The sequence below is a fragment of the Polyodon spathula genome, chromosome 8 (assembly GCF_017654505.1).
Source record: "Polyodon spathula isolate WHYD16114869_AA chromosome 8, ASM1765450v1, whole genome shotgun sequence".
NCBI classification, from domain to species: domain Eukaryota; kingdom Metazoa; phylum Chordata; class Actinopteri; order Acipenseriformes; family Polyodontidae; genus Polyodon; species Polyodon spathula.
Window position 1 is genome coordinate 24,561,628 of NC_054541.1, and position 23,664 is coordinate 24,585,291.

Genomic DNA, 23,664 nt, shown 5'->3' on the forward strand with positions numbered 1-23,664 from the left:
TGAGGCATAAGCAATTAGGAAATAACACTTACTACCCAGGAACAAAAATTGTGTTACATAGTATTACTTACAAACCCTCTGTCTGTATAAAAGCAGTGTTGGAACAGACTGTGTTACTACACCCTCTTAAGCATTATTTGGACAGTGTTGTACTGCAGGAGGTAGTATATTGCTATCATAATGGCGAGAAAAAGGCAATTAACAAAGGAAGATAGACAGACCATTATAACCCTTAAAAGTGTAGGTCTTTCCTTTAGAGAAATTGCAAAGAAAGCCAAGGTGTCAGTGAGTACAGTTTCCTACACCATCAAGGCACTTGGAAACTGAAGGAAACTCTGACAGGAAGAGGACTGGCAGACGCAAAGCCACAACAGAATCAGAAGACAAGTTTCTGAGAGTCAACAGATTGCATGATAGGCAGCTCACAGGACAACAGCTTCAACCACAGCTTAACACTGGTCGAAGTAAGCAAGTCTCAGTTTCAACTGTGAAGAAAAGACTTCGAGCTGCAGGTTTGACAGGTCGAGTGGCAGTAAGAAAGCCATTGCTAAGATGGCAAAATAAGAAAAAGGGCAGGGTTTTTGTACGCTGTTGAGTAGGCGAAAGGATGGTTCCTTGCTGTGTGACACTAACTGTCAAATATGGAGGAGGAAGCATGATGGTCTGGGGCTCTTTTGCTGGATCAAGAGTTGGCGACTTGCACAAAGTGAGTGCCATGCAATACCCTCTGGTAAACGCCTAGTTGTTCAGGGGTTCATCCTACAGCAAGATAATGACCCAAAGCATACCTCCAGGCTATGTCAGAACTACCTTAGAAGAAAAAAACAAGACAGTAGGCTTCAAATCATGGAATGGCCAGCACAGTCTCCAGACTTAAACTCCATCGAGCTGGTTTGGGATGAACTGGACAGAAGGGTGAAAGCAAAGCAACCTACAAGTGAAACACATTTGTGGGAACTTTTGCAATAGTGTTGGGAAGAACTTTCCGAACAATATTTTATTTCCATTGTAGAAAGAATGCCACGAGTGTGTTTGGCTGTTACATCTGCAAAAGGTGGCTACTTTGATGAGTAAGAAATTTAGATTAAATTTTGTTAAACAAAACGATTTCATTTTTATCTCCAATTGTTAATTTGTTCTATGCTTTAATTTCAGAGTACATTGAGACATTAAACTGCGTAAATTTCAATAAAAACTGGAAAAATTGAGGTATTCTAAAACTTTTGACCAGTAGTGTATATGCAGTAAAGAAGGGGAGGGGGGCTTTTGGACTCCTGCCCTTTGGCTTATTGGAAAAATTGCAAATATTCATTGCTTTTGTTGGCACAGCTGTCACATCCATTTCTTTTGTGTGCCTGCAACATCAATGGAAAGTGAAAGACTGTTCTCCAAAGCAGGGGATCTAATCACAGATCGGAGAACAAGACTGAATGTTGAATTCTGCAAATGATTCTGATAAACCGTAACCTATCCTTGAGTAAGGACTGAGAAAGGGGAATCTGGAAAAAGTCATTCAGTGTCAGACGAAGGGAGCAACTGCTAGAAGGCACCATAATTGAATATGAGTTTACAAAAAAATAGGTTAAATGGAAAAAATGTTTGTTTAATATGTTGTGTTAGTATTTCAAATTAATGATCTCATGTAAACATATTCCTTTCTCTAGTCTTTAATATTTTAGTAACCCCCTAACTTAACATGAAAAATATTAACAGTTTTTTGTTTCTCTTTATTTATTATACTATATTCTACTTTGTTATGTCAGTTAAATAGATGTTGTATGTTGTAAATATGTTGATTTTGTCAAATCAGTACCTAAAAAAGTTGCACAAGAAAATAAAACAGTAAAACTTTAAAACCAGATTTATATATTATCTCTTTTACTCAAAAACACCTTTCATCATCTTGGGATATTTATAGCCAAGCAACATCAATTAAAACAAACTTTATAAATAATGATACCATCCTAGTTTGCACTATTTGTTGTGGCTCCGGAGCCCAGAGCCAGGTAAAAGCAGCTGGAGCTGGAGCAGCAGTGTGGAGCTGCACCGGATCAGATCCGGAGCCAAAGCAGGAGCTGCTGGAGCCAGCCTGGAGCTGGAGCAGGGGATCTCTTTCAGCTCTGGAGCTGGAGCAGGGGGGTCTCTTTCAACTCTGGAGCCAGCCTGGAGCTGTAGCAGGGGGTCTCTTTCAACTCTGGAGCTGGAGCAGGGGGTCTCTTTCAGCTCTGGAGCCAGACTGGAGCTGGAGCAGGGGGTCTCTTTCAGCTTTGGAGCCAGTCTGGAGCTGGAGCTGAGCTACCGGAGCACTGCCAACCCTAGTATGCTGTGTACTGTGATTGCCCATGCATCTGCAAATGATTTTATCTCAGAAAAAAGGAAATGTCCATCTGAACTGGTTATGATGTACTGAGTTTGGCCCTTAAAGTTCTTTTTAATATAATGTTTTCCACAATTCAGGAAATGTATGTGACTTTAACTGATGGGCCACACATTGGGTTATCTAAAATTGTAAACCTCCAATTATGTTTGTGAACTACAGTTTGTCTTGTTCGTAGTGATTTGTGTAGTCACAGCTCTTCTGAATCATTGTGCCCTTAATTAGAGCCCTGCTTGTGTGACTGGAGATGTCATTTCAAAAGGTGTTAATATAACTTTTTAAATTATTATCGTAATAGATGTGTATTTGAAGTGCAATTGGCTTTTAAGGTAAGGGCCTAAGATCACAACAATAACTCTGAGCAGTATTTTATTTATTTTTTTGTTTGCGTTTGCGATCGCTTACAACCCTGTGTTAGCTAATTTACAAATTGTTTTCATGCCACTTTTCTTGACTGCTCTACCCATCGTACTTCTGCAATGTGGGGGGCATTTCCCCATTACTGAAAAAGTGAAGGGTGTGTAAATTATGCCTATGACTGTACATATTAACGTTGCTTGCATTTACATGGTAACATTCCTATATAAAGTGAAGAGGTATGCTACAGCCACTATTTTATCTCCAAACTGTATTATCTAGCTATAGCCAAAATAACATCCAATGCTAAGTCCATGGTATACAGTACACACAGGCAGAATGCATATACACCTCATGCAATACAATTAATGTATTGATCTGTTTAAATGAGGGAACACAATCACATGTAAAAATTTGAAAATAATGTAGATTCCACAAGCTTAAATCTGCTTAATGTTTTAAAGTAATGACTAAGTAGTTGATTTCTGAAAAATATAAAATTACACGTCTCCATGCGTTGCTACAACTGTTTAAATAATGTACCTGTAATTTTTCTTTTCATTGTTAACGTCCTGACAACTTTTTAAAACTTCTTATAACTTTCAAGGCTCTTTTGAAAATATCATCTCTAGTACACTGATATTGTAAGGATTATTGCCCACACTGTCAAATATGACAAATGATCTAAACAGAAAAAAACTACAGAGAATAATAAACAGGTCAGGCATTAAATATTAGGAAAATGTACATTTTCATAAAGTGCCTTTAAGTCATCCTAACATTGTGATATTTTATGAGGAAATGGACTTAAAATAGTTCTTAAAAAACATTTCATCTTTCTGGAGAATTAAATTAACCCTATTTCTTATTTCCCAGTGGAGTCTAATCCTGGATGAAAAACTGTGAGTATTTGAATTTCTATGTTACGCTTTCTACTGGAACAAACCACATTTCATATTCACCACATTTTTAATGATTAGTAATAACAAGTAATAATCCACGTGTAATGGTCTGTTATAATGTTCGTGTCTGTTTCTGTCATTGCTTTTATGTTTCATATTCAAGTACTTGAGCACTGCATTGGAGCTCTAGGAAGATCCAAGGCTTCTTGTCGAGTTTCCTTTTGCATTTCCACTTATCCTTCGTCAGTTTCTTTACAAATCAACTGCTGCCAAATGATGTATGACACATTTTAATTGAGTACTGACTATGTAGTAAAGTACTTGACACGTGTCATCTCTTATATCTTTTTCATTTTAAATATTTACAGTATCTTGTCTGGGTCTGTTGGGCTTGGATCCTGTTCAGATTAAAGATTTGTACTGATCATAATCTGTGCCGTACTAAAAATAGTTTGATTGTACCCTTCCAACCTTTGGTAAAAAACAAAAGCACTGTGAACTGCTGTGAATTACTGAATGCCTTTCATTGTGATTACAGGGTTTGGATAATTGATCAATTTGGCTTTGTATGGTTCGGATTAGTGAGAATGTATTGTATTTAATAACCAGTGCTGAATTTCAACCTTTTCTCAAAGGGTGAATACTGCCAATGATAAAAATATCCACATTAAGATGATTCGATTAAAACACCCTCCATAGGGTTTTTACGTATTTTTACTGACAGAAATACATTAAAAAAACATATGTTTATGTTGGATTTTCACAAACATTTAATAAAATCTATATAAAGAAAATAAGATTGCTAAGCATAGCAATGCATTGATTGTGAATCATTGAAGGTTAATTCAGAAATATGTTTAGAAGACTGAAACTAAGAAGTGTGCTGATCTTGACCTGTTTTCTTTGGAAAGAAGTGAGACGTCTAAGAAGGTACCGGTAAGAGATTTATTTAGTTGATATTTTTTTAGACACTCCATTCTCACTTTGGACTCTAAATGTGCAAACAATTAATACAATGGGCTACATTTTCAAAGCTTTTTACTAGAAATTGTCATTTAAGGCAGTTTTTTTCCATAGAAAAAAACAATTGTAAAACGAATTACAGACATTTATAATGCTAGTAGGAAAAATAGCAACATTTCACAAGTGGCATGTGACATGTGAATTGGATACTTATTGAAAAAAGAATTACGTGGCAACAGACACAGCTCTGCAAAAATGTTCTACGATAGTTTTACTTGCAGGCAAAATCCCTATCTTATGGACCCTGCAAGGCTAACCTTTAAATCCTGTCATGTTCTCTCTAAAAGGCCAGCATGTATACAGTGCATATAGTAAGTATTCAACCCCCTTGGACGTTTTCACAGGGTGTTGTGTTACAGCCTGAAATCTTGATCTCAGCTAGTCTAGTCCTAATGACATCTGAAATTCAATTCCTAGTCCAACAGTACCCAAGTATAACTGGACCTCCATAGATACACGGTAAGCAGAATTGATTTATTACAGGTACTTTTACATAAGTTTCCTCATCGCTGCAACACACTTATTGATCTGGAGGATTAAAGATACTCAGCAACTACAGTTACCATTGAACACTGGAGCAAAGGACCAAAGGACCCTTTCTGGGCTTCCCGTCTGTACTTGTCACATGCTTGACCAGTAGTGGTCTCTAGAGCCTGAGTCAAAGGAGCCCTTTTCCACCCTTACGCAATCCAACACTCTGTGTGTCCCTTGGGTTTAAACCAGCTTTGAATGACGCACTCTGACTTTAAACACCAGTACCAAAGCAACCCCAATTTTTATTAGATTTTGCATGCAAAATATGCTTTTTTTTAAGGGTCTCTTTTGCAATGTCAGTCGACAGCAGCATGGGTCCATTCGGTTGTTGTCTCTGCAAGAGATCTTGAGAGCTGTACTTGAACTGGATTTCAATAGCTATCATGAGTCTGTGTGGAGAAAAATTATCAGGGACCTACAACTGGTAGATAACCCATATTACACCCAGCTGTACCCATTAATTACAGTAGGGTCCAGAGGGGGAAAAGGTATTCTATCAGAAAGCTACAATTTGAAAGAGTGACAGATAGTGGTCTTGAAGGTGATACTGAAGGTGTTAAAATCCATTATCTTTTTAGCACTGGTAGTTTCATCACTGTTCCCCTTTTCTTATATTGAGTTATTTGGTTCTTTGCTTGTATTTGTATTTTTTATATTGACTATGCAGATGTTTCAAAGACACTATAGAAGCACAAGTTGCTACTGCGTCTACCGTGCTTCCTTACAAATAATTTCCACGACTGTGGGTTCACGTTTTGTTTCACAAAGACACCTGATTTGTTTTAGTCGTGTGCAAAAGACTTTTTAACAAAGTTTACTTTAGAAAAAAAAAATGGGGGGGGGGGGGGGGGGGGGGGGGGTAAATCTCACTTCAGCATTCTTTCCTTCGTAAGAAAGAACGTAACTTTTTTTTTTTCTGTGACCTGACCCATTCTTTCTTGCATTGGAAAAAAAAAGACACTGGACTGGGGGACCTGTCTAACTGCAGATACTTACATTACCCTCTTCAGATAGTTTGCATAACCTGCTGTCATCAGACAAACAGAAGTTGACATACTTATCAATCATCAAATCCTAGCCTCCAACCACTTTGCATAGTCTTGAGATCAATTTCAGAAAGCCCAGCACAATGCTGGAAATCCTGTAACAGTCTTTTTGTGATATGCTGTCACAACTGTCTTGTAAAATACAACAAATATCATTGTAACTTCTTGTATTTCAAAATAATTGCAATACGTTGTTTATTGAACCTTAACATATATTTTAGCTTTTAGCTTACACTGTGTATACAGTAGAGGATATTATAGTGAATGATTAGTTAACATTCTTACGACGTAACCCTGACACTTATACTTATGAAGTTATCATATATATATATATATATATATATATATATATATATATATATATATATATATATACAGCTCTGGAAAAAATTAAGAGACCACTGCAAAATTATCAGTTTCTCTGGTTTTACTATTTATAGGTATGTGTTTGGGTAAAATGAACATTTTTGTTTTATTCTATAAACTACTGACAACATTTCTCCCAAATTCCAAATAAAAATATTGTCATTTAGAGCATTTATTTGCAGAAAATGACAACTGGTCAAAATAACAAAAAAGATGCAGTGTTGTCAGACCTCGAATAATGCAAAGAAAATAAGTTCATATTCATTTTTAAACAACACAATACTAATGTTTTAACTTAGGAAGTGTTCAGAAATCAATATTTGGTGGAATATCCCTGATTTTCAATTACAGCTTTCATGCGTCTTGGCATGCTCTCCACCAGTCTTTCACATTGATGTTGGGTGACTTTATGCCACTCCTGGCACAAAAATTCAAGCAGCTTGATGGTTTGTTTGATGGCTTGTGACCATCCATCTTCCTCTTGATCACATTCCAGAGGTTTTCAATGGGGTTCAGGTCTGGAGATTGGGCTGGCCATGACAGGGTCTTGATCTGGTGGTCCTCCATCCACACCTTGATTGACCTGGCTGTGTGGCATGGAGCATTGTCCTGCTGGAAAAACCAATCCTCAGAGTTGGGGAACATTGTCAGAGCAGAAGGAAGCAAGTTTTCTTCCAGGACAACCTTGTACTTGGCTTGATTCATGCATCCTTCACAAAGACAAATCTGCCCGATTCCAGCCTTGCTGAAGCACCCCCAGATGAGTCCAATTTTCAGCTTTGCCCAACACCTGGTCGTCTAATGGTTAGACGGAGACCTGGAGAGGCCTACAAGCCACAATGTCTCGCACCCACTGTGAAATGTGGTGGAGGATCGGTGATGATCTGGGAGTGCTTCAGCAAGGCTGGAATCGGGCAGCTTTGGCATGAATCAATCCAAGTACAAGGTTGTCCTGGAAGAAAACTTGATTCCTTCTGCTCTGACAATGTTCCCCAACTGGTGGAGAGCATGCCAAGACGCATGAAAGCTGTAATTGAAAATCAGGGTTATTCCACCAAATATTGATTTCTGAACATTTCCTAAGTTAAAACATTAGTATTGTGTTGTTTAAAAATGAATATGAACTTATTTTCTTTGCATTATTCGAGGTCTGACAACACTGCATTTTTTTTTGTTATTTTGACCAGTTGTCATTTTCTGCAAATAAATGCTCTAAATGACAATATTTTTATTTGGAATTTGGGAGGAATGTTGTCAGTAGTTTATAGAATAAAACAAAAATGTTCATTTTACCCAAACACATACCTATAAATAGTAAAACCAGAGAAACTGATAATTTTGCAGTGGTCTCTTAATTCTTTCCAGAGCTGTGTATATATATATATATATATATATGAACCGTCTATAAAAGCAGTTACAAAAATCAAATATGTTAGACTCAATAAAAGTGGGACCTTTGATAATCCTGGTCATGGAAGTAAGTGGAAAGAAAATGTATGTATTTCAAATCTTGGGTAGCACTTGCTTAAAATCCTGATAGATATAATAGAAAGCTGTCATTAATACTAATTTGTGCTCAGTATTTATAAACACCCCACCAGAAACTAAAATACAGAAACAGGTAATAAATACCTGCAACCCTAATATTAATTGAATACGCTCTCCATAAATTTTGGTGAAAATGACTGAAAGCAAATAGATATGATCCTACTTCTTGCAACAGTTGTAATATGATATCTCCAAACTCTGTTGTAGTAGTTATAGTATAAATAAAACAAATGTTTTGTTTTTTTTACATCAGTGTTATTAAAGCATATGTAGCTCTACATCGTTAATATGACTGAACCGTGTGAGTTATTACCCGCGCATTATGTTGTGTGCTTTCACAGTTTTGTGGGTTTTTTTGGGGGGGGCGGGGGGTTGCAGCTTTCAAGATAGTACGAGCCTGCGACAGAGTGATCGTTGTACAGGCAGCAGGAAAAAAAGCAAAAAGCAAAAAAGCCGAGTCAGTAAATCACTGTCATCAACTCACAATGCGTCTTGTGTAAGATGAGTCAGGAATACCAAAGGATTGTGTAGTTAGATAAGAACCGATGATTTATCAGAAATATACAATAAATTATAACAAAAAAATCGAATAATACAAAAATATATTTGATGCTATATTATTCTATGTTGCACAGTCAGGCCAGATGATGATGATGATGGTGATGATATGAGCGTGTGGACGCAGGTGGGTAGGTTTGCCGGACGTGGTGACGTCATAATAGAGTATAATGTATCAAACGCAAACCGCTACATTCCCAGAGGATATAAAAAGGTAAAAGAGAGGGGTGTGCGGCCCCGGTTATACTAACATCAGACGTTTTGGGTCGTACAGGGAAGGATTTTTTTTGTTTTGTTTTGTTTTTTGTGCTCAATCTCCTGACGGTGATTAGCACTGTGAATACAAAACAAACAGTTAGCAGAAGAACGAGGAGGTTAGTTTGCTGGGGTGTTTTTTAAACTTTTTAAAAAATTTTTATGAAGTAGTGTTGTTGTTTGTTTTTTGTTTTTTTTTTTAAATAGAATTGTTGATCCGGGTACCGTAGAAAGCTTTCAGTCTTTGCGGGTTTTATTTAAGGATTCAGTCCCTTCGGGTATACTGCGATTTGAATGAGTGCAATATTGGGGCGAGACCGGTCCTTGTATGAATGAATGAAAACTATAATTATTTTTGTGAGTAAAAAAGTACAGTGAAATCGTTGCGTGGACTTGCAATGAGTAAGTATTTGTATGACCCTGTTCAGTTGGAGAAGACAGGATAGACAGAAGCTGTAGAGGAAACAGTGCTGCCTTGTCACTTCAATAGTTATTTAATAATATATTTGCCTTCATTGTAGATGTATTCAACTTATACCCAGGCCTAATGAATAGAAGGGACCATCCGACGTTTAAGCTCAAAACTTGTAATTATTTGAAAAGCAGCAAAGACGACGACATGAAGACCACATGGCTAAAAATATATGACGTTTCATGATATTGCCTTGTGTTTTTGTGAGTTTCTGCGCGGCTATGTATGTGACATTTACATAGTTAACAAACCTAACACATCTTTAATTGAATAAGAGGTCCTTTTTTCTTTTGCAATGTGGTATTCCTTGGGTATGCATGCGAGTAAACACAGAATGGATAGGGGTTTTTTTTTTTGGGGGGGGGGGGGATAGGTCTTAAATATAGGTTTTATGAAGTCTGTTGGTGGGATATACCAAATTCGATTAGGCCTACCCTATACTTTCAAATGGAAAGGTCAGGGAATTTTTTGTTGGTTAAGTTGAAGGTAAACATTCATTTAATTTAACACAATGAATATTTAGAGATGTGCCACCACTGTTGTCTTGCTATTTGATTTCATTCTTTTTTTATTTCCTAGACCCAGCATTTCCAATGGTGCAGCTTGCCCCTTCCCCTGTACCTTGCCTCTCCCCTACAGACCAGGCAGATGAGAAGAAAATGGCAGTCAAGACTAAGAAGCAGGGAAGCCCCAAGTCTGAGGCCCATCTTGCTCTCACCTCACTGCAGGTGGCTGTGGCTGCTTCTACAACAACTTACCAGGGCTACGACACCTACATAGAGGATGGGCTAGTCAGCCTTAAACACAAAATCAGAAACATTGAAAAAAAGAAGGTAAGCAGTTCAGTCTAAATTACTGAACAACACTTTTTTTTTTAAACCTACTGCAAAAAGTTTGGCCAATGCAATCTCTTCTGATTTCAGATTAAGCTGGAGGTCTATAGGCAGCGTCGGCAGGAAGGAGAACTTCTTAATCAAGATCAGCTGGTAAATACAATTCAGTTTATCCATGTGTATGCAGTAGACCAGTATTTGCATCTAGTGGCCACATGTCTTATAGATTTGTCTTTGCATAACTAATTTTGGTCAGATTTTTGCTGTGATGTATAAAAGCCAAAAACTAGAGCAATCCTGCTGTACCAGTTTGGCAGCACTATAGGCTCAGGGTGGTACGATTTAATGTCAGGGCAACCATTCAATCTCTGATCCCTTCTTTCTATTCCCAGCTGAAGTGCTTCTACTGTATATGGCTTGTGCTGATTCTGTTCACTAATCTCTACAGGAGGCAGTGGAAAAGTATGATGAAGTCATTCATAATTTGGCATTTGCCAAGGAGCTGCAGAAGACATTTAGTTCTCTGAGTCAAGATGTGAGTGTTTGTAAAGCCTCCAAGTCACCTGTAGCTGTTCAGATTGACTTTCTAATGCATGTTGACATTCCTTCATCCCTGGTCAAATGGAAGATGTTTGAGAGTTTTCAATTTGTGCACATTTAAGTTAATTTTTATTCAATTTACTGTTAAGAACAGGTTACTGCTCCAAAATAGGCTGATGAAGAAGCCATGTCTTCTATTTATAAGGCACAAGAAAAGCTACTGTCAAGAAGCTGTTGCACAGTTCTTTAATAAGCAGACAGTGTATCAGTAGTGCACACTTTGTTTTGTGCATCACAGCTGTTAAAAGCCCAGAAGAAGGCAGTGCGGCGCGAGCAGGTTTTGAAGATTGAAACGGAGAAGCGCCGCCTGCGCACCATCCTCCAGGTGCAGTACATTCTGCAGAACCTGCAGGAGGAGCATGTGAGGAAAGACTTCCACAGCGGCCTCAATGGGGCCCCCTTTCTCTCTGCCAGTGAGCTTGACTACCTCCTGAAGTTCTCCAAACTGGCCTCCCTGATGCGCGATGAGCAGATGAGGTGAGGGAAGGGGGAGCTGCTCGGGAGGGGTTTGAAGAGGTCCTCAAGAACCTGCTGTGGCCCACAGATGACTTGAAAAATTACATTTGAGGCTCTGTCTTTGTCAATTTGTTTGACAAAATGGCCTTCATAGAAAGTTAATATGGTCAAACATCATTTCTGTAGCATTGGCTAGATAACCTTGTTCATGCACTATCCTTTACCTCTAGAGGCTTTGTTTCAAAGCTAACTGACATAGTATGATGAGTTTGGTGGTCTTGGCTTGGGCCCTGAAGCCACATCTTTCAGCATAGAGTTCTGGAATTAAGGATTGAATGTGTATAGATATAGACTTGACAGTCCATGATTTAGGGCTAGCTAATAAACTTAACTGGACTAATATGTAGATTTACTGTAGTATTCATGCAATGCTTCTATTACGGTGAAGTCTCTTGTATGATGTATGAAGTCCTATGGAATGTAAAGCTGCTGCTTTCATGTCTTGCAGCCTGGAGGACCAGATGGAGCAGGCAACAAGCTACCTTTGGGAGTTACTTGAAGGAGGAGAAAAAGTTGTGGTTGGTACTACCTGTAAGTTGGGGGATATTGAGCACTGTATGTAGTTCATACTGCTGAATAGCATTTGGAGGTAGAGGGCCGTTATGACTGATCTTAATTTTGGCTAGACATAGTACAGCAAGTTGCAAATGTTATGATTTGTCATTTAGCAGACTTTTATTCAAAGTGACATGGAAACTAGGGGGTGAACTGTGCATTAACTGCTGCAGAGTCACTTACAATAGGACCTCAGTTTTATGTCTCATCCGAAGGAGAGAACACAAGGAGGTTAATTGACTTGCTTAGGGTCACACACAGCCAGCTGAGCAGCGATTAGAACCAGGGACATCCTGGTATCATGCCCTTTTCTTTAACTACTAGACAACAGAGCCTCCTTTGTGCTCTTACAGTTGCACAGAGTAGTAGCTTTTCATTCACACTTTAAATTCCATAATACTGTTTTTTGCTGCACTGGTATAAAATATTTTTTTATTCACATTAAGTTGGGTAAACCTAGTATTTTGAGCATTTGTTTTGTACAAAACATGTCTTTTGATGTTCCCTATGCTAAAGTTAATGTGCAGCAATTTGTTTACATACTAATTAGTCGTGCAACACCTGATCTTTTACTGTCAGCACAGTTCTCTAGTCTGTGCTTGAACTCTGGCATAGCTTGTGTGACAGGCTAAATGCTGTGTCGTCTTGCAGATAAACACCTGAAGGCACAGATGGCAAAAATGATGGACTGTGGGTACTTTGACCACATTCCCGTCCCTCAGAGTAAGATGTTGGAGGAGGTGGAAGAGGTTCATAAGGTAGTGGAAGAAAAAACAGAACCACTAAGAAAGCTGCCAAAAGAGGGCACAAAAGAGCTGGTGAAAGTGCTAGGAGGTAAGAGTGTCTGCTACAGTCCTTTTAAAGGAGAGGATCTGCATTACAAATACTCATAACTTTTAAGCTTGTCAAATGTGAAATCATGTTTTGGGTATTTTCATTTAAAATGAATGACCAAAATTTATAATCTGGCAATTTTGTGTTTTAAGCTGATTTATTGCCAATGCGAATTGCTGTACAATAGCAACAAGGAAGTCACATGACCTGCTCAGGATGAGCCTGTCTGACTTTGAATTCAAGTCAAATATCTGTCCTTTTTTGTGGTACATTCAAATTTTTTTTGCAGAACCTTCTGTGCAGTTTATACAGACGAGAGAAGTTCAGTTAAGAGAGGTAAGGCTCTTTTGCATTTGTTACTATCCAATATCTAATCAAAATAGACTAGAAACACAAACTGTATGCAGATACTTGGTGATTGAACTTTTTTTTATTGTACAAGTTTTGTAAAAATACATGGACATGTTCTGTTTATTGCAATTGCTTTAAACCCAAATGGTGGACATGCAGTAGGTAAACTATTTGGAGAATTTGGTATTGCATTGTGTAATAGGAAATCTTACAATATACAAGCGCCTGTATTGCTGCCACTTAATTGTAGCTCTGTTGAAATTGCTTCTTGCCATGGTTTTGCAGAACTCCGTTGAAGTAACTTAAAAAATAGATGGTGAGTAAGTAGATTCAAGAAAATGCACAGAGTCCTTTTCTTCAAACAGTTGCCAGGTTTATTGAAATATGCAGGGAGTCTGGTCCCAGGTACAGGACAAGCAGAATACTCAACATTACAATGTTTGCGTGACATTAAATACCCTTCTGTATAGATGGTCCACCTCCCCTTTCTCTGACATTAACCAATGGTCAAGGTAATTTAATTTATTGTGTGAGTGTTAATGTGTCTGTGTGTGTGGTCTAGTGTGACAACCTCTGAACTCAGTGCATTCTTCACACTCCTGGAGACAAAAGGTCCATACATCTGCCTTTTGTTATCTCCTTGCGACCCCCATTGATGCTAGTGGGATTATCTCTTTTGATCTCTCTGAAGTCTAGAGCCTGTTCCCTTCTAGTCCACAGCATTGTTCTCATTAGCTTGCAGTCATTGTTGGGCAGTTTGTAGACGCGTCGTCTCTATCAGTGGTTAGCAGTACATGCAATTTGAACCAAACAGTCTGCTATCTGCAATATTAGTCTCTTCAGAAAAGAACACCAATATAGCTCTGCTAGTCCACATGCGTAGCAAACCCCTAATCAATTCTCAATCCATGTTTTCCAACATCCGTGTTTGTTACCTGGGAACTATATTAAGGGTGACACTTTGCAAATGGAGGGCCTTACAGTTACTTTATTTATTTCTTTTTGGATAATGTAGTTTAACAGACGCTACTTGCCTGAAACAGACTTCCACAGCCAAGTAAAGACAAAGACCCTGCAGCCCTGGAAAGCTGATTTTGCAGCTATGAAACAGGAGCCTCCCGACTCTTGGGAGATGCAGTTTGATGACAGCAGGACGACATCCCCACAGCCAGTGCCAACCAAGCAGGGGAGAGCTGCTGCTGAACATGTTGCAAAAGAGCAAGTGGAGTCCAAAATGACGACCACTTCACCAAAAAAAGTGAGGATGTTGTGTGAAATGCTACAGCGACCTTTTATTTACCTACTTTTATTGTCACTTTCCCCTTCAGTCTTTTGTTGAACAACTTATTGTAGGCCGACCTTTCCACACATCCTAGAAAGTGCCAAGTGTTCAAACTTTTAAGCAAGTTTGACTACTTTTTCTTTAAATATACAATGTTTGAATATGGCTAAACTGTAAGGCTTTGTACTTCCAAACAAAGGTACTGGTGCACCTTTTGGGTTTTTTAGCTAGTTTTGAGATGCACAAGAGCCACTTAATCTGTGAGTCATCCAACTGTGGCCTTTGAACAGTGGTAGATGTATCAAGGTGCCGAATAGCAAGGCTTTGCTGTACTTAATGCATTCAGAATGACCCCTACATTTTAATTATTCTGTGAGGTTTGGCTTTACAGTAGGTTAGTTGCAAGTTGTGGAGTTGTTTGCTCCTAATTATGCATTAGAATTATTCCATGCAATAGACCAGGAGTTTACTGCCTGGAATCTTGTTATAGCAATTTTATCCCACTGAACAATGACCACATCTGTTGATGTACAGAGGCAGATGTGGTGCGCTCATTAACTGTCAAACTGATGTCGCTGTTAACGTAGCTGGATTGTGCTTTTTAGTCACTGGTCTTACTGTTTTGTTTTTTTTTTCTTTTTTAATATAAAAGAAACGTGAGCAGAAGCCCAAAACAGGTGAAGAAGTTAAACCAGTAAGTTGTTGTCAAACCTTTGGAAAGCTTTCTTTTTTGTTTCTTAATTTATTTTAATAATTCTGGTGACTTGCTAGCATATCAACAGTCAAATGTGCTGCTTCATGTCATTTGCATTCCCTTTATGGGCATTTATGATGTGGTTTGATCTTCTTTCCTTTTCAGGTGCCAAAGCCAATACATTCCCCCATAGCTGTGTTCAATTCCACTTCCTCCCTTCCAAAGGACCCAGCACTAAGAAGGCAGAAGATACAAGATTTGATGGCTCAGATCCAAGGGTCATTCAGTTTTATGCAGGTCTGGTGTATTGGAGACAATGTGTTGAATTTGTTAAACTAAAATATATATTCTTGAAGCCAAATAGTCTGTGTTTCCATGTACCAGTATGCTGTGTGTAAAGGATTGTACAGGTTGTTTCCATGTCAAGACTTTAGATTTTAAATACTAAGGGATAGATGTACTAAATTGTCTGTTGCCATTGTTGCAAACTAGTCAGAAGTGTAGTGTGAAATGTACTAAACTAACACAACGCTGTCAGCATCAAATGAATGCTTTGCAGCAGCAGTTCTTTGCTCTTTAGCCTTAAATGAATATATAATTCTGGCTGTTTCTGCAGAAATTTGCAAAGAGTGGAGAGAATGCAAATGAGGGATCAAATATTATAATGAGAGATACTAAAGCTGCAGGCAATTGACACTTAGAATTGCATCAATTAAAGAAAGCATGTTTTAAACCGTCGCAATTACTGCTGGCATTTCCCAGTCTGCTTTTTCTTGTGTGTTGCCAGTTGTGATCAGTGTATTTGAGATGAACACCCAAGTACCTAATTTTCACTAAAGTCAGGGTGTACTTACAAGCCATGAAAATGAATTTCTGTAACATTTCTGGTTTCCCCAGCGTGTTGGGAGCAATAGACTGCACACATGTGCCACTGACCCCTCCAGCTCACTCTGAGCATCTGTATAGGACCATGATCTAGTGTGTGAATTGTCTAGGCTACTAGGTAGACAAAGTAAAAATAAGTCATAAAAAAACCTAAAATCATTTAGTTTCAATTTAAAATCTTATTCGCATTGTACACCAGTGTCTGCAATGCAGCAGCATGATTTATTGTGTTACCAGTAGGCTAAAGTACAAAGTGTGCTAGGTATTAATTTGATTTTACTACTATAGTGTATAGGTCTACTGTACATATTTATATTTTTACATAATGTAATGTGAAGCTGTAAAATGAAGATGGAACAGAATGCGTTGTTCAGGTGACATTTACATTTAACAAATGTTTTGATTCTTGCACCCTTGCATGTATAGACGTTATCCTTCGGGCACTCTCTGCTGCAGCAAACCACAACTCAACTGCTGCTATTTGAGAATGTTGCACAACTCTCGCCAAGATGATGCAAATAATATTTAAATCGGTATATTGCAGATGTCAATATTTTTCTTGGTACATATGACAATGTGCACGTTTTTGCGAATTATCGTAACTAAAATGCAAACTAAGTTTGCACTGCGACTGGCCCATCTTAGTACATCTACCCCCACCCCCCACCCCTAGTGTGGTGTTCTTTGCCTCCCCTCATGACGGAGAGGGGTTTTTTGGGGAAGTGAGCCAGCATGTTAAATAAGGTACTTTTATTTTCTAGGACTCTGTGCTGGATTGTGAGAGTTCACCTGTGAGTGCCATGCCCCTGTTAGCACCGCTTTCTGTGCTTCCCTCGTCCACCCCCATAGGTATCTAAATTAAAAAAGCAAGCTCTTCATCACAATCTCTACATTTGAGTTAATGACGGCTATACACTATTTATAGAGTGGCTTGCACAACTGCAGGGGGTATGCATGCTGTGGACCTTGTAAATGTTATGTTTGCACATAAACTAAAGCAGTTATTTCTCTCTTCCCTCTTTCCTCCTACAAAGCACCAAGAGAATCAAAGCAGAAAATACAGGCAGACCTCCTTCCGCAAGCCTTGCAGGTAAACAAATCATTTTGCTATGTGGTATCTTGCAAATACTGGCGTGTCCTTGGCTGGATTGAGGAGCTGCCAAATGTGCCTGGACCCATCTCTCTCAAATACTATTGATGTGACTGTTTTTTGTTTTTAAAGGCCTTGTTTGTGAAGGTTTATAATATACTGGGTTGAACAATTAAAAGGATAGCGTTGTTGGTGCTCCATAAATATTTCTTCCATACACACACAAATTTTAGTTTTTCCATGTAGACTGCCCCTTCAGCTGATCGCAGTCCCAGCACTAGCCTGAATGGAGATCGGTCACTGAATGGACCTGAAATTGACTTCGCTTCGGCAGCTGCACAAGTAAAGTATACTCTCTGCTGACTGGATACAATGGCAGTAATCCTGATACGTTTCATCTTAAGCTACTGTAAATATAACATTTATTTGGAAAATATCTTGTCCATAATATTTTCAGGGATAGATTGAACTCTCAAGTAGTACAAACATGCAGTAGTTTGTGTTCTTTAAGAATGTTGGAGAAAACCTTCGTTCTACTCCTTTTTTCAGGAAACTATTTCAGCATTGCCTGAGGCAAAGTCCTTTGTTTCTCCTCCAGCAATATATCAAACTGCATCAATCCCAGCCCCCTTGGTAGAGAAGGGCATGGACCAGACTCGGGTAATTTCACTTGGCTACCTAATCTTAGTTAGAATATTTAGAATTATCCTACAAATAGCAAGAATACATCTATGCATACTAGAAGTACCATCTTATGCTGAAACATATTTTGTTGTATCTTCTGGGTCATTTTGTTTTGCATACCAGTATACAATAGATGTAGTAATTAGATGGGGAGACAACCTTTATGTTTGAGGCCATGTGTTGTGCACAAGTGTGGGACATTTGCTAGAAACTAACCACCACAGTATTCATGACTGCAGATTGTCTAGTCAATTTGTGTAGTTTATTTGTGTTAACATTTGTTTAGTTAGCAGTGTGTTTGGAGGGAGTGTTTTCTAGCCCTGCCTGGAAGTCCTGATTGCTTAAGATGCACGCTAATATTTGGATTGTGAGCAAAAGCTATTCTGTTAGCCAGCACTGTCCAAATTCCATCTTGGTAAAAATTGCTGACCACTTTCTTTTGAGAGCTTTGGGTTTGAAAATAACTTATGCTCCACTGATAGCCATCAAACAGAATTTGACTGCTTTTTTTTTTTTTAAACTTTTGCTGCATTCTCTCGGCACAGGTGCCTCTGCCATGTGAACAGCAGATGCCCCTTTGCAACACAATGTCAGCCCCTGAATTACAGACCCAGGCATTCCAATCACCTCCCACCAGCAACCATACCTTAAGCATGAGTGCAGCCCCCTTTCAGGCCATGCATACTGTGAGTGAATCTTTGACTTACCTGATTGTGTACCCCAAGTTATCAGCATTTATGGTTTGTTTTTTAAATATTTTTATTTTTGCATACATTCCCTGCGAACAATCATGCACTGGTACTAGGCACCTTAGATGGCAGTTGGAGATCAGTATTGGATTGGCAAGGATCTGCTCCCTCACCATTTAAAGAGGGCTGTCTAGGGCGTGTTGTGGCATTGTGGGAGGGTACACTGTCGGTCTGTCTGGAAACGGAAGGTGTCAGTCTCTGCTTCTGCCATAAGCACAAACTGTAGAAATTTATTAGGGATAAGAGACTTGGGCAGTATTTGGCTAGGCAAGGTAGCAAAATTGATTGGAAGTTAAGATTACAGGTCTGACACCTGAACTACTGTATATCTTGAACCACTTTTTGTTAGTTATGTTTGCAGTTCACAAGGGTCACACAGACTGCCTACATGTTAGTAATGACTGCAGTAATAGTTATATTGTAGAAAAGGGGCGTTACTGGCAGCTTTTTTTTGTAGATTTTTAAAGTGAATGCTCCGTTGCCGCCGAGGGACATGAAACCAGAGACCTCTTCATATTCAGAGTCCTACAACCAGAGCTGTTCTACAGCTAGCACCCAGACAACCCTGCAGTGCTCCTCGCAGCCGGCCTACACGCTGGATCAAAACACAATCCCTCATGAAACTCTGCAGCCAGGCAAGACCAACGCTTTCTTAATCTGCTGGAGTGTCTGTGGAGGCGTCATGAATCTGGGTTTTTGTTTCAATATACACAAGGGCTTCATCAATGGGGTTTTCTGGTGTTTAACTTTCACATGCTGTTTCGCTTGTTTCATTTCCCCCCCCCCCCTTTCCACAGTCACAACCTATCAGTCTGAATGTCCAGTTAGCAATGGATGTCAAGTTTACATGTCTCCAGGACAACAGAATGCCTTCCCTCGCTCAAACCAGGCCTACTACAATAACAGAGGCACAATAAGAGGAACGCCCCGTGGGAGCAGAGGCCTGGCAAACTCTTATCGCTCACCCAGTGGATATAAAGGTATTTGGTCTAAACAGTGTTTTGTTTTTATCTCTAGATGGAATATATACATTATATGGATTGTCACTAAATCATGCTCAAATGACATGGCATATTTGGCTGTGCGGCATTGCGTTTCTGTTTTAATTTAGGGTACTCCTGCTTCAAGCCATCAAGTGTGCTATTGTATAGAAGTGTGGCTATCTGAAAGTTTGAATGAAGCTTTAAATTAAATTACAACTTCACTACTAAATACAACTGACATGCATTTACATAATTTGCAGTTTCTAGCTGTTATGTTCAGTTAGAATAATACATTCCTTTCTATGTTTTTTAATAAGGGTTTAAAGGGCTAGAACCTGTTTTGAGAAGTCAACACTTTACTTTTAGCAGGGTTTGATGGTTACAGAGGTGGAATGCAGTCTCCGGGTGGAAACTACACTCATCAACTGTATCCTGCCAGAGAATATACAACAATGCTGTATGGATCAAGGGTATGGAAAAAGAATCAAGATAAACATGCACTTCATGCCTTTTTAAGGTCTCTGAATAAAATGTACACTCCTATACAGTTCAGTTTAACATGTCAAATAATGGAGTTAACTGCAGTTCAGATGTCCATTTAACAAAATAGGGGTTCTAATTAAATTCAACAAAAAATTGACTAGGTTCATTTTTTGGAAATATTTCCTAAAGAAGTTGATGGATCATATCTCCAGGTCCTACCTACAATAGAAATTTAAATGTAGATTTTATTTTTGGCAGAAAAGTAAAACACTAAGTCATGCTATGTAATGCTGTTACATGGCTCTACAGGTTTTTGCCCTTCACACATTGGACTAATTTAACTACTGTGTTTAGGAAGCTGGGTTTCAGCAGAACTATAAACGTGGAGGGCCTGCTGGACAGAAAACAAATTCAAGAGGTAAGGTTACCATGTGACTTTAAAAGACAAAATATTCAACAGTGTTAATGTGGTGTGTCAAAGAAATTGAACATCATACCCACATTTAACAAGACAGAGGTTGGGGTGAACTGAGTCATGCACTGTAAGTGCCATAACCACTGAACAGAAGAGCAAAGATAGTTTGCATGAGCAGTTACTTTTTAACCTTGTGTCAAATGTTATATGGCTTCTGTTTGCTGTATTGGTTTAGGTCTGAAGCACTGTTGTAGGTGTGGACATGTGGTCTATGGGCAGAGGAAGGCAAAGAGGTTCCAACAAGAGCAGGGAGTGAAAGGCGAGGTGATAAGTGGAGGGGATGAGCGCAGAGCAGCAGCAGGAGGATCAGGATAGATCTAAGCACTTGGAGCATGTTTCAGAAGAGCTTTCAGTGTTCAGAAATAGCTCTGTGTCACTTTAGTTTTAGTAGTAGCTTAAGTAGTGGTAGTTTCCCATATGTATTTATAAAATGTTACCTTTCTGAATTATAAATAACTATTTCTAACTAACATTATTTGTGGTTTAGAAGGAAATTGCATGCAAAAAGGGGAATAGTCACAGACAAGTATTGGCACCCTACACGTGATAAGAATTCAAGAAAACATGTTGCATTACAAGCATTTAGTGAACATGAGCACCAATTTAATGATAGACCAAAATACCATTTTTATGGTAGTTTAACAAGCAGTCTTTATATAAAAAAACTAAACCACTTAAGCAATTTCAAATTTATTCATGGCAAGTATTTACAGCTTAATCATTATCATTAGACACTATGATATCAGTTACCAATTTCTGGTGCTGGTGTCTGTTCATGGAGTATCTTTATGCTTCTCCAAGTCCCTGCTCTTTTATATAGTTTACACCCCTTTGTGTGCAAATCTTAGTTACTGGCTTTGTGTCGGCAACATTTTGACCTGACAACCCCTGCTTGCACCAGATCAGATGAGGTCAGTTTTATTGACATTATTCTCAAGAAAAAACAATTTCCTTTTTTTTGTTTTTAAATGCAAATCTGAAGCATTCTTAAACAAAATCCTCTGGTCCAATGATACTGAAATATCCCTTTTCCCCAAAAAAGGAAAGGTTGCAATGGAAAACCTTATACCTACAGTTAAACATCGAGGTGGTTCAATAATGATAGGGGGGGTGTTTTAGCCATTTAGGGACTGGAGACATACATGGTGATTTTTGAAGACCGAATAATGCAACCATGTATCAACACATTCCACAAAGTACAAGTATACCACCTGTTCGTAGGCTGACTGACAGACAGTTTGTCTTCCAATACTACAATGACCCAAAACATAGGGCTTGGTCAACTCTGGAATTCTTGAAGAAAACAGAAGTTCTGGAATGGGCAGTCAATCAAGTCTCCGTCCAATAGAAATGCTTTTGAACTGATCTGAAAAAGCTGCAACTATACAGTGTATCCAGTTTGTCTGAGCTGAGGGAAATATGCAAAACAAACAAAAAATTTGCCAACAAGATTTAACATACTGGTTAATTATCATAAATGTCAAAGCTGTAAAAAGCAAAAGGAGAAAATACAATTCTAAATCAGGGGTGCCAATATTTTTATGAACAAATGCATTAAATTAAGTTTGTTTCTTGATAGGTTGTTTTAAATTATTAAAAATTGTGTAATTTAAGGTTTGTTTCAGAAGGACCAAAACAGGCTTTTTATAAAGTGGTGCACTGGCAATGCAAATGTGCTTTAGTTTTCTATGTTCCTCAGCAGGGTGGAGTGACTCGTCTCAGGTGAGTAGTCCAGAACGAGACCATGAAACCTTCAACAGTGTGGACTCTGGCCATGGGGGCTCCCGCTGCATCACGCCCATCGACATTCCGGTCACGAGCCAGGCGACCACCCTCATGCCTGTACACGTCTACCCGCTCCCTCCGCAGATGCGCGTGGCCTTCTCTGCTGCCCGCACTTCCAACTTCGCCCCGGGCACCCTGGACCAGACCATCGCCTTTGACCTGCTCCTCAATAACCTCGGGGAGACCTTTGAAATGCATATGGGCCGGTTCTCCTGCCCAGCCAATGGCACTTATGTTTTCATCTTCCACATGCTGAAGCTGGCAGTTAATGTGCCGCTTTATGTGAACCTCATGAAGAATGAGGAGGTCTTGGTGTCTGCCTATGCCAATGATGGTGCCCCCGACCATGAGACTGCCAGCAACCATGCTGTGCTTCAACTTTACCAAGGAGACCAGATCTGGCTCCGTCTACACAGAGGTGCCATCTATGGAAGCAGCTGGAAGTATTCCACATTCTCTGGCTACCTCTTATACCAGGACTGACTTTCCTGTGCTTGAAGAAATTGTGATATAAGATTTGGAGTTTTCAATGCTGTTTTTTTTTTTTTTTTTTTTTTTTTTTTTCCCCCCCCCCCCCCCCCCCCCCAGGGTGTGAAAAAACATAACATGCCCAGTTATATTTTCTCCATAAAGGTGCTCAGGTTTTGTTTTGGTTCACACCAATTCCCCCCCACCCATTGCTCTGAGAGTCTTCTAGTTGCCATTGTCATCTTACTTGAAATGTATACAAATGAGGTGAGCTAACGATTGCAGTGTAATCTTCCGTCTTTTAAGAAAAGATAAATAGGCTTGCTTATTTTAAATGGCTATTTTAAAAGCCAGTTGCTGGTTTTGCAGATTCAACACCATTTTGATTTGATCTTTAAAAATGGCAGGTGTATTGCATATCGTTAAGATGACCATGTGGCACAGTGTTCAGCGGGACATTTTCGGCCAGTTCAGGCTTTTCAGCTCACTTTTTACCCGTCTCGGGTACCATTCTTCCCTTTAAGAGAAGCAGGACTACACTTACCGGAATGTATTGGGTTGCGAGTTTAAAAGCCTAAACTGTCCCACTGAACACAGAGGCATGTGGTCACCTTGCATATAGTTGCTTGCTTCTGATAAATGTTTTACATTTTCAAAAGGACCTCTGGTTAAGTGTAGGTAATAATCCTCTTGTATTAAGATGGTATCCCAGTTAGGATCTGTTGAATGGAGCTGGATTTAGTTGAACGACGCTAACTGAGCACTTTAATGTCAACGTTGCCTTGATGTTTGAGGTACTGAGCTATGAATGTGTGTATTGTTTGCAACTGTTAATCGCAAACTCTGCCATGTACTTCTGTTTTGCTGGTGACTACCTTGTCAATGACTTTGCTCAAGTATGGGTAAATTACAGTGCCTTGTTGTGCCTAACTAATAAATAAGAAATTGTGCAGCTTGTG

General features: G+C 39.0%; 1 protein-coding gene across 1 annotated transcript; it reads left to right on the plus strand.

The window, feature by feature from the left end:
• The first annotated feature begins 8,945 nt into the window (after nucleotides 1-8,945).
• On the plus strand, nucleotides 8,946-22,805 carry LOC121319640 (caprin-2-like). The gene is made up of 20 exons (XM_041257269.1): nucleotides 8,946-9,085; nucleotides 10,018-10,271; nucleotides 10,362-10,424; nucleotides 10,720-10,806; nucleotides 11,110-11,348; nucleotides 11,836-11,918; nucleotides 12,594-12,776; nucleotides 13,066-13,112; nucleotides 14,143-14,385; nucleotides 15,062-15,103; nucleotides 15,269-15,400; nucleotides 16,750-16,837; nucleotides 17,023-17,078; nucleotides 17,325-17,420; nucleotides 17,628-17,738; nucleotides 18,308-18,448; nucleotides 18,969-19,491; nucleotides 19,861-19,964; nucleotides 20,332-20,395; nucleotides 22,152-22,805. Exons 2-20 carry the CDS (start codon nucleotides 10,032-10,034, stop codon nucleotides 22,718-22,720), a joined length of 3,111 nt encoding a protein of 1,036 aa, XP_041113203.1. The 5' UTR covers nucleotides 8,946-9,085; nucleotides 10,018-10,031; the 3' UTR covers nucleotides 22,721-22,805.
• The last annotated feature ends 859 nt before the right edge of the window (nucleotides 22,806-23,664 follow it).

Coding starts and splice junctions, on each gene's coding strand:
- LOC121319640 (XM_041257269.1), top strand. CDS start 10,032: ATGGTGCAGCTTGCCCCTTCCCCTGTACCTTGCCTCTCCCCTACAGAC. Junction 16,838..17,022: donor TCCCTCGTCCACCCCCATAG/GTATCTAAATTA, acceptor CCTCCTACAAAG/CACCAAGAGAATCAAAGCAG. Junction 17,421..17,627: donor TCGCTTCGGCAGCTGCACAA/GTAAAGTATACT, acceptor TCCTTTTTTCAG/GAAACTATTTCAGCATTGCC.